The sequence below is a fragment of the Pieris napi genome, chromosome 9, assembly GCF_905475465.1.
Source record: "Pieris napi chromosome 9, ilPieNapi1.2, whole genome shotgun sequence".
In the NCBI taxonomy this organism is placed as follows: domain Eukaryota; kingdom Metazoa; phylum Arthropoda; class Insecta; order Lepidoptera; family Pieridae; genus Pieris; species Pieris napi.
In genome coordinates, this window is record NC_062242.1 from 1,673,291 (window position 1) to 1,688,242 (window position 14,952).

Genomic DNA, 14,952 nt, shown 5'->3' on the forward strand with positions numbered 1-14,952 from the left:
CTTAAACAAATAATAACAAAACCACTTTAATTCCATACTATAAAAATTACAGATGAAATGGGTGTTAGTAATCATAACTATCAAATAAAAAATAATAAGTACATAGTACCTAATAATAAAAATAAAATAAATTTAAAAAGGAATTAAATTAAAACAAATTTAAAAAGTTTGGTTCTTGTGGCAGTGTACCTTTAACGCTGGCAGCATTTCCTCACTGTCGCCTCAGATTTCTGTTCTGCTTATGTATTTGTAGATCAGCCTCCTTTGCCTGACACACGCCGTCGACTTTTTGTTTCTTAGGCAAGCCGGTTTCCACATGATATATCCTTCACCGTTCGAGTACAATGTTTTAACAAACCCGACTTTGTTTTATACAATAAGAGTTTGAAATACATATTTTTTTATAAATTTTGATGATCCATAATATTTTAACTCGGCCGATCGTCACATTTGATTCTTTACTTCGCTTCGCTTTGACGCTGGACGCATGTTGAAGATGTTTTTGCCAGTTTTATTTATCAATATTATTATTTCTTAGTGAGAGTTATTGCATATTTTGAACTAGGCAATGTATTACTTACTATACTATTAGTCTGGACCTCTTGTTCCTATATTAATTTCCTCCTTATCCTTGACAATTGTGTGCCTTTCTTCACGTTAAGAACATATATAAACGAGGTATGTAAAGCTGTATTTTATTTTAAGATAAAATTATGTAACAACAGCCACCGAACCATTCTATGTGGTAGGTACATATATATATATATATATATATATATATATATATATATATATATATATATATATATATATATATATGTACATGCCAATCTTAATCTTCAACCTAAAGTAAACTTAACATGAAACTAACCCGTCAGTTACTCAAGTAATTAGCGATGCGTGTCTTAATATCCGGGCAGTGCATCACTGAGGTCGTGATAATTAAATGCGAATCTCAAGACAATACCTGAGATTTCCAGGCGGTCGCTACACACTGGATGATTGTAGAGAAAGGATGGCGCAATATTTTCTACTTGGGGAAATCCGTTGCGCATTAATGATGGTTGGTTATCGTAAGCACAAATAAATAAATCCTAAATCCTAAACTAAAACATGTGTTAAGCAAATCTTAATATATATAAATTACGTGTCACGTTGTTTGTACGCTATGGACTCCTAAACTACCGAACCGATATCAATCAAATTTGCACATCGTGTGTAGTTTGATTCAACTTAAAAGATAGGATTGCTTACATCTCAATTTATACCCGCAATATTATTTTATTGCAAAATATTTGTTTATAGTCACAATTCTAACAGATGGCGCTGTGTTGAAAGTTTCACATAAGCTACAATTTAATGGCATAACCACCAAAAAAGCATGGTGGTCCCCATGACTGGTGTTCTCCTACCGTTTCCCTTGAATACTTTGCTACTATGTAATATAACAAAAACCTTAGCCACAGCAACGCTTGGCCGGTCTGCTAGTAGTCTATAAATGTTTGACTATGACGAAACGGAAAATTTGCTAGGTGTGCTAAAATAATTTCCACATATCATGGTCTTAAGCTTGAGCCTGATACCAACCCACACACACCCTCACAAATACTCACACACACACACAGAGAGAGAGAGAGACACCCGTACAACTCTATTTCTGTAGGAATCTAGTTGCCTGTTGATTAGATTTTTTATTTCCTTTTTAGAAACTTTAAAATTTTGTTGCTTACATCAACAATATATCATATGTCTACTTTTTTGTTATGACTCAGTATGACTTTGCTGTGCCTGGTTATCCATATCACAGGTTCTAACCTAGGTTGGAAACCAGTCTCGCAACACCTTCTTAATTGTAATCGTACATTTGTTTCAAATGATATATGGGAGAAAATAAAGAAATAGTATTATGTGGGACTCGCTATTGTGCATACCCACTAAAACCCCAAACCACCACCAACAATCAGCCTAGGGATGCGGTAACAGCAGAACCTTATCCACTTTCCGACGGCGTTGTTAGTTATGACGCAAAATTGAAAGAAGTTTTTAAAATAAGGTAAATAATTAAAAAGTTGTAAAAAATATTGTTTTTATGTAACATTTTTTATGGCCAGACTACAAAAAATAAAAATAAAGTGTGAGCGTACCAAGTACACATGCTAGAAGTGAAACTTCTTTGTAAATTTATTATTACTAAGGTAAAAGCCCCAATAGATGACCATATACAAGTATACGATCACTCCATGTATTTGTATACCTAAATTTGTGAATAGAAAAAGAACAAAAATAGTAATAATAATATTTTTTAGTAATATAAATAAATAAATAAATTCTCTTTACGAAATTTTACTTTTAAAAATAGAATTTCTTCATGCTACGTTCGCCCTTTCTCATTCTCTCTCAATCGGTCTCAATCGCTCTCTCCCTTTTCTTCGACAAAAACGCTGCACATCTTCGTGACGCTAATATTATTATTATTGCGTTTCATCCGTAAAAATTTTACCCTCATGCGCCTAAAGAAGTTATAAAACACAAAAATACAAAAGTACAATGCAAAAATACAAAATTATCTTAAATTAAAATAATTTTCTACAGAAACCTTATAAAAATCACCTAATGTGCATTCACCCATCCATCCCGGTGTAAACTAGCGGAAGTTATAATTTATGGATTTAGTTCCGGAGCTCGTCTCGAGAGGGAGCTAGTGAGACGGTAACGAAACACCTGATATTTAATGCATACTGTCTGAGATCGCCTTAAAACTACGCACAAGAATTTCTTTCCTTCATAAACTATTACTAGAGATTTTAGATTAACTTGTTTATTTCAATACGAAAATATCCAATTTTTGTGTTCATTGCAAATACATGCAAAGAATCTCCAAAATCTTTCTAGTAATGTCGCTTTCAGGGATTGATAGACAAAACACCTCGTTTTTGGTACATTATTTAATATTTCGTTCTCATATTGATAAACTTATTTAATGTAAATCTAGGTTCTTTTACTGCATTTTTGTGTTTACTTTGAAATCAATTACCATATTACAGTAAATTTTGGCGCCATCTGTTGACTATTAAGTAAATCACTTAGATCCATTACGTTTTCGCTCAGCTATTGTCTACTAGTATCACAAATCTTCCCATAGGTGGCGCTGTTATAAAAATACTTTCAATGCATAATTTAAACTCTTTAAAAATATTGTATAAAATATTATAACGCTAATATTGTATAGGGTATAAGATGAGTTTTTCACAAATGGTACGTTATGCCCCGACGTGTAATAGGATATACTAGTGTAGACTCCAGGATGCACTCCGCAGATTCCACCCCAAGAGACGACTCCAGCTAAAACACCTCGACAAACAAGTGGTCCACCTGAATCACCCTATAACACAGAAGATATATATTGAAAAAAAACTTTAGAGGTGTCAAGGGACACCCGGATGGAACGAAATTCCTTTCGATTAATTTATATGTTAATTGGTATCATAACAGTATGATAGATTTTCTCGACACCAATCTTACGACGAAAAAAAAAAGCCAACATCACGAGGTGTTCCCAGGCGGTCACCCATCCAAGTACTGACCTCGCCCGACGTTGCTTAACTTCGGTGATCGGACGAGAACCGGTGTATTACAATAGCAAATAACAAAAAAGTGTCGTGACAACTTTTCGTAAGAATTTTTTCCGTCTAGCCCCCTTTCACAAAGCGCGATAAGGAACTTCGTTCCAATAACATATTTAGATACTAGCTTTGTTCAGCATTTGTTCCGTTAGTTGTTTGGGCTATCATACACTACGCACTGTTATGACTGAGAGGTTTGATAGTTGCTGTGATGTATTCTTAATATTTCTGTCTTAATTTCTATTCGAGCATTTCCTATATACATACTTGGATCTATATCTAGATTATTTCCTATAAAAATAAATCATAATTAAAACACGCAGCCTACACACGCGTGCATGCGATGATCTTTGATGTGTCTTTCCTTTGAAGTGTTCTACTATCAATTGGTAAGCAGCCGGATTCTGATGATTATATCTGTTTGGTAATAAAATAGACAATAACCTGACAAGAATCCTTTCCTTGTGCCCCAGCGCACAAAACAGAGAGATGCAAATATCGTGAACTGTAGAACCATTCACAATATATCTTTGATAGTATAGGTACGCAAACCATTTCTAGCTTGCGGGCGGGTTTATTCTGCAAATCAAGGGTCAAGTGTTACTCCTCCCTGATGGCTCGCAATGCACACTCTGAAATTGGGTCTTCATGGGCCCGTAGACTCAGTTGCCCCTTTGTATAAAAAATATTTACTAGTAAATGAATGTTAGATAATTACTGATTAGTGTTGGCCTTGTGGCTTCAGCGTGCGACTCTCATACCTGAGGTCGTATTTTAGATCCCCGGCTGTACACCAATGGACTTTCTTTCTATGTGCGCATTTAACACTCGCTCGATTGGTTAAGGAAAACATCGTGAGGAAACCGACATGTCTTAGACCCAAAAAGTCGACGGCGTGTGTCAGGCACTGGAGGCTGATCACTTACTTGCCTATTAGATTTAAAAATGATCATGGTTGTAGCACCACTGATTTATTTATTTCTTATTTACTGACTAACCTATTTCACCTAGGCTTTAGGTAAAGGGCTCCAGCATACTTTATATATACCTATTATAGAGTAATTAACCACACCTCTTCTTTCAATCCAAATCCCGAAACTAGACACAAATCATTTGCTTGTAATTTGTCTTCATTTTCTGAATATAAACGAATTGGATGAACTGTGTCTGTTACGATAAAGTCTTTCGACACCTTAACAAAATCATTCAATATTAGTTAAAGGAACAGTAAATGAAAATATCTTTTACACAAACGGAGTAGAGGTCATAATGAAAATAAATCTCATTTCACTTTGCAAATAAATCATTAATTATAAACCAGAACTAACAACAACAAAAAAGAACTGACAGAAATTTTCAGAACTGACAGAATTAAAAACAGAACTGACAGAATTGACAGAAAAAAACAGAACTGACAGAAAAAAACAGAACTGACGCGAAAAAACACCTTCCTAGTTATCCCTTATTTTTAAAAACAAAATCAGTTTTATTGTACAAGTGGGTACTCTCCCGTCTTTCGCACAAATTTTGTTTATGCATATAATAATACAAGAGTTTAAAAAAATGCAAATTGGTTTTTATAAATACAAGAAATTAGATACCAACCAGAAATGTCATAAATTTATTCCCTTACCTGCAATATAGCTAAATCATGTTTTAAATACGTGTGATTATATTGTTCATGTTTGTAGAAATATTGTATGCGCCTCCAGTGCTCATGCGCAGGCTTGTATAGAATTATCATTGCAGATTTATCAATTGTCCCAGCAACGACTCTTACGTCATTGAGATTTTTCATATTTCCTTTACTGAAAATTTATAGGGAATTGAACGTTAAATAACGGCTACCTGCTACTTAAAACTTTTGCTAGATTCATCTCCACTAGGTTTGAACGGGGTCTTCTAACATTTTAGTATTGAAGTCAGTTTGCGTGGTGACTGGTCGGACTTGAATTCGTGTATGCGGTGATGTTAGTTATTTCGACTATGTATTTGCGTGTTGTTCCCACAAGAATGTAAGTGCGTGCTCCTATTTCACCATGCCTACTGCTGATAGGGGACAAATCTTTGTTTTTCTTTTTTATTATTATTAATTAACTATTAATTACTTAAGATATTATGTGGAACTGGTGTAATACAGCTCCTTACAAACATTGTGTAAATCAAAACTTGGCGATTAAAAAGAGTGGCGGAGAGTTTATTGTTCTTTTCATCCATTCTACGCCCTTGATTTGAGAACTGGCAGTAAATGTAAAATTAGAAGAGGCAGCAGGGATCAGCCTAAACAATCTCCATCCCGATTGAAATTCCGATAATGTTAGGTTAGGGTTGCGATATCTTTAACCAGCATACAAAAACTTCGGGATCGTCTATTGGAAGCTAGTGTGTATAGAGCAGGTTCTATTGATGTATTTATATTATATAAATGATTTATTTTCTGTAAGTAGGTTTGTACAAACACTTTTACACGTCAAGCATATTTTTTTTAAACTAGATGAGTTCGACGTTTCCTAAGAAGAAACGCCGAAACAAACTCAGAGGTCACAGTCTCTTTTAAAGTCCAGACATAACAAGATTATGTGAAGACCATGTAGATTGCAGTCTGAAATGGTCTTTTGTGGAAAGAACCACACAGATTGAGTGGACCTGTCAAGTCAGTGCATTTGTCAGTAAACGTGCAGCTCAACTCAAAACTTAAGGAGCTTAACGATTCGACGAACAAAGAAAAGACATTTGGGTAGGCCGCATAAATTACTCAAACTGTCAGACTATGACTAAAACTGAGAAAAGGATAAAATAAATAAAAAACAATGATCCACGTAGTCTTCACATTCACAATAATTAAAAATAGTATAAGTAATACTTTATAATATATATTCTATATATATATTTACTATATATTTTTATAGCTTACTCTGAAAATATAAAGCAATGCGCAGCAGTTAGTACATATCTCAGTGTAATTAAAGATCCACCACAAAAGGACGACCATGACACACCGTACCAATTCTGTTGCCTAAGTGCAACCTGTAAACGATAAAAAAGTTTAGACACATTCGTAGGTCAATAGATACTCCATCTCATAGTAATTACAGTAATTACACATACGCGGATTGCCTAGGTTCAATATCTAGAATATCAAAATAGAAAATTAACAAAAAATATTCCGCTCAAATTTTTTATTTTACAGAATGATATAATAAAATCATAATATGTTACATTAGAAAACCGCTGTGGTTTGTATAAATGTTACCATAGCAGTTTTGGAACGCGACAAATGTATATAAAATAGTTTTTCAATTTGCCTTTATGTTGGTTAAGCTATCCAATAGCTAATTGGGTAGTCTATTTATTAGCCACGGTAGCAAATACCTCAACGTTCTCTCGCCATAGACGTTGTTTGCTTTCGATGTTCAGAGCCCAATCTGCGTAACAGCTCGCTTCTGTACATCATGCTCCACTAGTTTTTTTATATCATCTCGAAAAATGTCGAAGCTCGAATAGAAGACATTTACTTTTTCTATTATGGGTAGTATTTTTTCAGTGTTTAAAAATTGCCCTTTGTTCATTTTTATATGAGTCGAGCACATTTCTCAAGACGTGTTTGAGGATTCGCATTTGAAGGTTATATATTAGGTTGAGAATCGTTGGTAAGTTCTACCGTGATTAATGACAATTGTAGACATCATTCGGGGTTTTTGAAGGCTAAATAGCACCCACGCCCCATCGGTAAGATTAACATTTTTGTATACACACGGCAAAGGGCAAAAAACTAGGTGAGGGGTACCGGGTTCGATTCCCGGTTCGAGGGCAAGTTTTAATTTAATTTAAATTTGTTCTCGGCCTTTGGGAGGGTTGTGCGGTACCGGGCGAGGGCTTAAACCGTACATGGAGGACATGGTCGAATTTCTGAGGCAAAAAGCATGAATTATAAAAAATCTTATACTTGACGCTGGCTAATGCACAAACCGTGCCATAAAAAAAAATATCAAAAAAAATTGTGATTTTTATTTTTTCTTATAAAGAGTCCAGCATTATAATTAAAGAGTATAGCGTAAAATTATTTCATTTCACAAGTAACCTTAAATACCGACAGTTACCTAATATTGAATATTCATAGTACAATAAATCAATGACGAATTAATTAACACTCTACTTACCTGGTATGGAATTTGTGTAATATCTGCTTCAACGCCTCCAAGTATTTTTAACGGGCATATATCTAAAAAGGATTTATATGCCGCGTTTTCTCTTAATATTGCCTGTGAATAATGTACATAATAAATAAGCAGTACAACGAAGAAGATGAAGTACCATAAGCAATGGGACATGGGGGGAAAACACGTCTCTCACTTCAGAAAAGCGTAGGGACAGAAGACGCCAGGCCCTATGACTAGGTATTATTAGAGCCTACGCCAGTCCTCTCGCGCATTTCCGTCACAAGAGAAAAATATACTTATCTATTTATAATATCTTATATATAAAATTCTCGTGTCACAATGTTAGTTACCATACTCTTCCGAAACGGTTTGACCGATTTTTATCAAATTTTATATGCATATTCAGTAGGTCTGAGAATAGGCTACTATCAATTTTCATACCCCTAAGTGGTTTTAATTTAAATTTAATTTTAACGTGCCATTAAAAAATAGATATACTACCCTAAATTTTCACCCCTCCATCACCAACCCTTATTTTTCATTTGTTAATTAAAATCTTATGACTTGAACTCTGAGGTTTGTATAGAGAAAAAGGTAGGCTAAGTAAAATCACATTAAGGAGAAACGAAGTTCGCAGGGCAGCTAGTCTCTTAATATAATCATGTCAAATATTAGGAAATTTAAAAAATACATTTGTAGGCAAAATAGGCAGATTTTAGGAAATCATCTTTCCTTTATAAACCAGCCTTTCCTCAGTTTTCTTTCTTTGAAAAATCGCGGTGCACATACCTATTATTAATTAATTACTTAGTATTTTGTAACATTATTTGGGACTAAGAATGTAAAAAAATCCTTTTACCGTAAAATCAAGGTCATGAGAGTCCTTCCGTCTTTCGCCGTCATCTCTGGTACGTCCAACTGAACATATAGAGAGAATAATATGTAAATGTATAACACTGTGATATAATTTCATGGAATTTTAATTTACTTATGATATCCATTAGAACTAGTTTCTGTAAAATATTAGATGACAGAATAATATTAAACTGACATTTTGTCAAAATATTTTTTATTTCGCCTGAGCAGTGCTAGACTTGTGACTAAAGCAACCATAGCACCAATAGATTTTATTAATACTATGAAAAATAATAACACTTATTAATTACTAGCGACCCGCCCCGGCTTCGCACGGATGCATTGCTGATACTAAATACACTACAAAAAAAATGTGAACGTTTACGGGTATAAAATATATAGACTTTGTCACTCACTGAATAAAATTACTAATTAAAATCGATTTGATTTATTCATTACTGCCCGTGGCCCGCACGCGTTAAATTTTTATTTATTATGTTAGCGGAAAAAATGTAATTATTTACGACATCACATTAGAAACCTCAAAAATAACAGTATTTCTCCACTATTTAATGGATGTTATTATACATATAAACATTCCTCTTCAATCTCTCTATCTATTATTAAAAACCGCATTAAAATCCGTGGGGTAGTTTCAAAGATTTAAGCATATATAGGGATATAGGGACAGAGAAAGCGACTTTGTTTTATACTATGCAGAGAAGATGCAAATATTAAAGACAGCACAGATTCACAAATCTTGATTGGATTTAGTTATAGTATCACTTAAATAACACGGACGAGATTCCGATGTCCAGGCTTGTACTGATAAGCGGCGAGGGTCCCAAATAATCCCCATGAACCAAGCAGTCGGTGGTATGCGTATGTCCTTAAAAAAACGAAGCCACAGATCACATACTAGGAATAACTACTGAAGTAATTTCTAATCTGTCAGCAAAAATCTGTTTGTTTCATAATGTCATTGAGCTTTTAATTTTTATCAATGTTCGAAATTTATATTTTACTATTTATTACAACCCATTTTGTTAATACAAAGGAAGTAGAGAGAGGTTTTTACAACGAATATATAGTTCCACGTGTTGTCAATGGTCATGCAGCAAAACATGGAGATGTTCCATATCAGGTAAACCGTTTATGCTGACATATTGGAGAACAGAAACCTACTAAAAAAATCTTATATTATATCGACCATTTCCATTAAAAGGAGATTTGGAGACTCACTGTGGACGCTCTCTGCCCCATCTAGGGGTTATTAAATCAAATAATTTTCATTAAAGTCAAGTCTCTCAACCAAATTATTTAATGGTGAAATAGTTTAATAATTTTCACGGAAATAGAACCAACGATCACTAAGCAAGTAAACTACAGCTTACAATCTGTATTTTTTGTATAGCCTATATAAAAGTCAAATAATTTATTTCAATTAGGCCTATTAAAAAGCCATTTTTTAAAGTCAAAATTACTCGTTAACAATATTTAAAAAAAAGGACTCTAGTTGCCCCTTCCAAAAAGTAGTTTCATATGGAGAAGAATGGGCAAGAAACTCCATACTTACTCTTTTAAAAAAAGTTTTTTAAAAGTTTTAAAAGTTTTTTAAAAATTATTGTAAAAAATAGTTTTTACAATAATTTTTATACATTGATTTGATAATTATATGTGAAGATCATGTACCTAGAAAAAAAACTACTATATTAAAATAAAATAGGCGCATAGTGTTATAAAAACAATGCAGCAGATAACTAAATTATTATGTAGATATATGGTGCTCACATAATTACAAATATTGCAACTATAGATTTTACATTTTTATATAATATATATATATATAATATATATATATATATAATATATATATATAATATATATATGTATCGACACCTGATGTGACGAAAATATGTTATTGACTGTATATCAAGAAATAACTTATATACCTCGTACTTACGGCATGTTAGGTTATCGAAATATGCGACGTAAATCGAAACGACGTAAGTCGAGAGATATTTTTTCGTATGTTTACATGTAAAACTCTAGGGTTAGGATCCACACGGACTCGAAATTAAAAAAAACTGCATTTATAACAAAGGATATACATACTTTATTATCAAAATTATTCTTAAAATAATTATATATATGCATTTTGAAATTGCTAGTTATTTTTTGGTATTTGTGTGTTATTAATTTTAATGATAATTATAAAACTTTAATTTCTTCTTGCTATCGTACAGATCTTGGTAACACTGATAGGCTGCACAAATTTTGAAACTTCTCTCAAAATTAGGATAATTTTCTTCAAAAATTTTCATGGCATTCTCCAAATTTGCACAAGACAAGCGTATTCTCTATGCCGGAAATCGAAACAAATGACGTATGCTTGAGGAATAATGTCAAAACATTGTTCGACGTAACTTGAAACGACGTAAGTCGAGGACTGCCTGTACTCAAATGTTCTAGGTGGCATTTAAAATGAGGACCCCACGCCGCAAACTCTGTATGACGTTTTGTGGTGGTGTAATAATTTCCCCAACCAAACTGCTCTCCGCCGCCCATTGTTTCGCTGAGGATCCGAGCATTTGTCAGAAAATATGTGGCAATCAGGGGTAGGTATTGAAATATATTCACGTCGAACCTAATCGGATAGTTACACACCTGTATATATAGACATATTGTATGGTATATATCATACGGGAATATACATATATCTAGAAATGTTTAAAAGAGTTAAATTTATCATTTATTATAGACTACAGTCAAAACCGTTTACGATGACATCGTTATATTGCCCAAAATCCCGGCTGAATTCTATTGTATTAGGTTCTTCATAACGTCATCGGCTGTTACGACTATCGGTTTTTACGACCAAATATGAATAGTACCTTCAATGTAGTTATAACAGATTTTGACTGTATTAGTTTAAAGTTTTTTTAGAAGAAATACGTAGATTGTTTAATGCTTTCAGGTAAATTCGGAATTTAATGTAAATTAAATTATTGCCAAACTTATTAATTGTAGTTCATAATTTAATTTTTTTGTCATAGACCAAAAAGAACGCTAAGCCACACGTACGCTGTAGCGGGTAACTTGAGAAATTACGATGTCTATAGCGAAGATTCAGATGAACATGGTCAGTGGAGAACACTGAAGTCCGTAGTATATCCAAGAACTTACAAATTTCCAAAAGACGACATTGCAATTCTGGTTAGTTTATCCTACCAACTTAGTTCTTTTTAAGACTGGCTACAGAAAAGCGCGTCCCTAATATTGGCTTCTCTATATCTAATTTTTAATTCAAATAAGCTTAAGGAATTAAATATTATGACAATATCTGGTCAATATATTCTTAAAGCCTTATTGTATGATTTTAAAACAAATGGTGACTTTCACCAGTGCAACAGAACTAATCTAAGCAACCAACCATGCTCCAGAAGATAGTCGTTATATGGAAAATGACTTTAGAAACGCCCTTGACTTGCAAATTAAGCTGGGGCATGACACAAAAAGGTCGGGCAACACTGGTACATTGCATCGCTGACTGCGTTATATGGAATGTATTAAGTTTTGCTAGTAGCGAGCCAATCAAAGTGCGTGATTCCGATGCTTTAGGGACTGTATTTTGATTTACAGTACACAGCCAAACCCTTTCACTTCAACAATAATGTGCGTGCGATTCCAATAGCGAAGAAGTATATCGACTACCATGGCAAATGCCTGGTTTCCGGATATGGGCGTACGTCACGACAAGTTAGTTTATTTTAAATTATATTAACGCGTTCCTGGACCGGTACTTTATAACTTCCAATAGAAATAACGATTCCGACGCTTTTGAATGCAATTTTGATGCGTACTTCTAACGTAATTTGCCTATAGAGAATTGTTCAAGTATCATGCGCAGATTAACTTTATAAAACTCATAATAGAAAATAGTATTATATGAAGTGACTTAGGAATAATTTGCATACAAATATATATATTAATATTATATTTACTGAGAAAGATTTACAACTTACTTACTAAATATAAAGTTCTTGTTACGCTATTAAACAAATATTAACATATAATTTAGTACTTAATAATTAAATGGATTGGTAACAATAAAATCATTTTTATCCAACTATCTAAGTCTACCAATAAACTTAGTTAAGGAACACTTAGGGTAGTATAAACTATATACTTATAAAAACTTATGATACACTATTTATTCCACTGAGGAACTCAAATGCCGTCACCACACTTGAAGCGATCAGGTCAATCAACAGTTAAATTGTGAAACTTACCCGCCGACCTAACCACATAGCTGCTCCGTCTGTAATTGGTGTTGACTTTACGTGTTTACAATAGGTGCATATTTTTTGCGGATTATACTCACGCAGACACACCTTTCTTAGTAACTCAGGACAGTCAACTTTACCTGTAGCTAAGATTAAATTTGTACCATCTGATAGCCTCTAGCCATCGTCAAGTTCCATACGATTGCTATATGTTACACAATCTCAAGCAAAGCTTCAATTTTGCCAGCGCAATTAATCTGATAGTGCCTCACGCCGTTCATCTGCTAAGTGCTACACTGTTTGAACGCTCCCCTTGCCATTTCTACAAATTTGGTTCTTATAATATCTGTAGCGATGTTACAATATATGAAATTTCGCGGTAGAAAGACTCAATGAAGTACGCTATCGGGATTGCTATTGTTACAGAGTACCAAGTCTGATAGTTATTAGCATCTTTATTATTATTTTTACTTTATTAGTATTGGTTTACTGTAAGGATCATACACTAGTATCTATTTTTTGTGAATAAATAAATAAATCTTTGAACCGTAAACTTTAACTTAAGATCTTACTTAATTATCGATAAACAATATTAAGATTTTCTAGGGGACTTCAGATAAACTTCTCCTCGCACACTTACACCTTCTGCCAAATAGGCAATGCGGCCTAAGGTTTCGGAAAAATATGAGAAAGTTTGTTTGCACGGACACTGTTGTCAACGACGTTGGAAAGGTAAGGTTTTTCATTTATTGCTTTTGTGAGTTTTCTCAAACTTGATGTTAATAAATTATAGGAGTTACCAATTTCCACTTTTATAGAAACTATTCCGTAGCCTTTTTATGTTTGATTATTCTCTAATATTCTTATTTTTTTAATACGAGTTCCTTCAACTAATCATTCAAGCCAGCTCGCACATCTTGGTTAAAGAATCGGCAAAGACCAAGTCATTGTTCAGAACAAAATCCAACCCAAGATTATATTAGATATTACTTCTTATAACGGAACATGTTCCGTCCCGTGAACGCTGAGGTTTTTTTTTTTTAACGTCAGGAAATGCTTTTACGCATGTCCCTGCTGAATTTTACTCCAGCAGGGATTATGTGGGACTCAGACATAATATCTACAACCCTACCCACTAAAACCTGACGGATGCCTTCAGCTCGCCAAAGGGCGGAGACAGGTAACAGCTGAGCCCTATCCTTACCCCCGCCAAACGCGAATGCCACAATACCACCATGACTCCTCCCAAATCTTCAGAATCTTAACTTAGGGCAGACGTGCGAAAGCACGGCGTCGCTGCCCCGGTCGTCGTTTTCTTACCGGCGGAGCATCAGAATTATTTTTACCAAAGAAGTTTCACTTCTGTCATGTGTCTTATACGCACGCACTTTTTTTTAATTTAATCATTTTTATTTTATTTTATTTAAGAATTTTCCTTAACTAAATCTTTGGAGAACGCGAATTGATTACAGTTTAATTGATTTATCTCTTTCATGAAGTAGATGTCGTGATGTGTTCAAGTATAACCTACACTTTTTAGGGAGATTCGGGCGGACCTCTTGTATGCAGTAAAACTGGAGACCCCAACGAAGGACCCAATGGAGTGTTGGTTGGAATTGTCAGTGGTAATCAAAGACGCGCCGCGTCTTTCTTTACGCGTGTTTCATACTTCGCTAGATATATTGAAAGAAACAAAGCGACTTTGGCACAGCCTATCTTTATATTATATACAACATTTTTGCTACTTTGATTTTGTTTTATTTCTGTAGGCCTAATTTATTTAAATATCGATTGGAATACGCTTACTCTGTGTCGTAACGTAACTGGGGCCCGTGGCAAATTCATTTGATGGGGTCCTATCAGTAAAAATCGTCACATTGTACTCAGTTTAATTTAAATAAACTTCGTACTCAATTACACGATGTATTATATAATAGATCTTGTCTGTGTTGTAAATATATAGATGTATATAACGCGGTCCCCCATATAACGCGGTCCGGGTGACTACCGCAAAATCGCGTTGTAGGA

At 34.0% G+C, this 14,952-nt stretch overlaps 2 protein-coding genes and 1 pseudogene across 2 annotated transcripts; 1 reads left to right on the forward strand and 2 right to left on the reverse strand.

The window, feature by feature from the left end:
* Positions 1–3,007: 3,007 nt before the first annotated feature.
* LOC125052542 (trypsin-1-like) lies at positions 3,008–8,791 on the reverse strand. Its single transcript, XM_047653456.1, has 7 exons — positions 8,643–8,791; positions 7,784–7,885; positions 6,538–6,650; positions 5,257–5,431; positions 4,696–4,815; positions 4,068–4,202; positions 3,008–3,382 (listed from the first exon to the last, which is right to left on the reverse strand). The coding sequence occupies exons 1-7, from the start codon at positions 8,754–8,756 to the stop codon at positions 3,152–3,154; spliced, it is 990 nt and encodes a 329-aa protein (XP_047509412.1). The 5' UTR covers positions 8,757–8,791; the 3' UTR covers positions 3,008–3,151.
* LOC125052796 lies at positions 3,536–3,654 on the reverse strand (annotated as a pseudogene).
* Positions 8,792–9,608: 817 nt separating the features above from the next.
* Positions 9,609–14,674, forward strand: LOC125052541 (ovochymase-like). Its single transcript, XM_047653455.1, has 6 exons — positions 9,609–9,782; positions 11,111–11,256; positions 11,695–11,854; positions 12,281–12,397; positions 13,531–13,656; positions 14,465–14,674. The coding sequence occupies exons 1-6, from the start codon at positions 9,642–9,644 to the stop codon at positions 14,672–14,674; spliced, it is 900 nt and encodes a 299-aa protein (XP_047509411.1). The 5' UTR covers positions 9,609–9,641.
* The last annotated feature ends 278 nt before the right edge of the window (positions 14,675–14,952 follow it).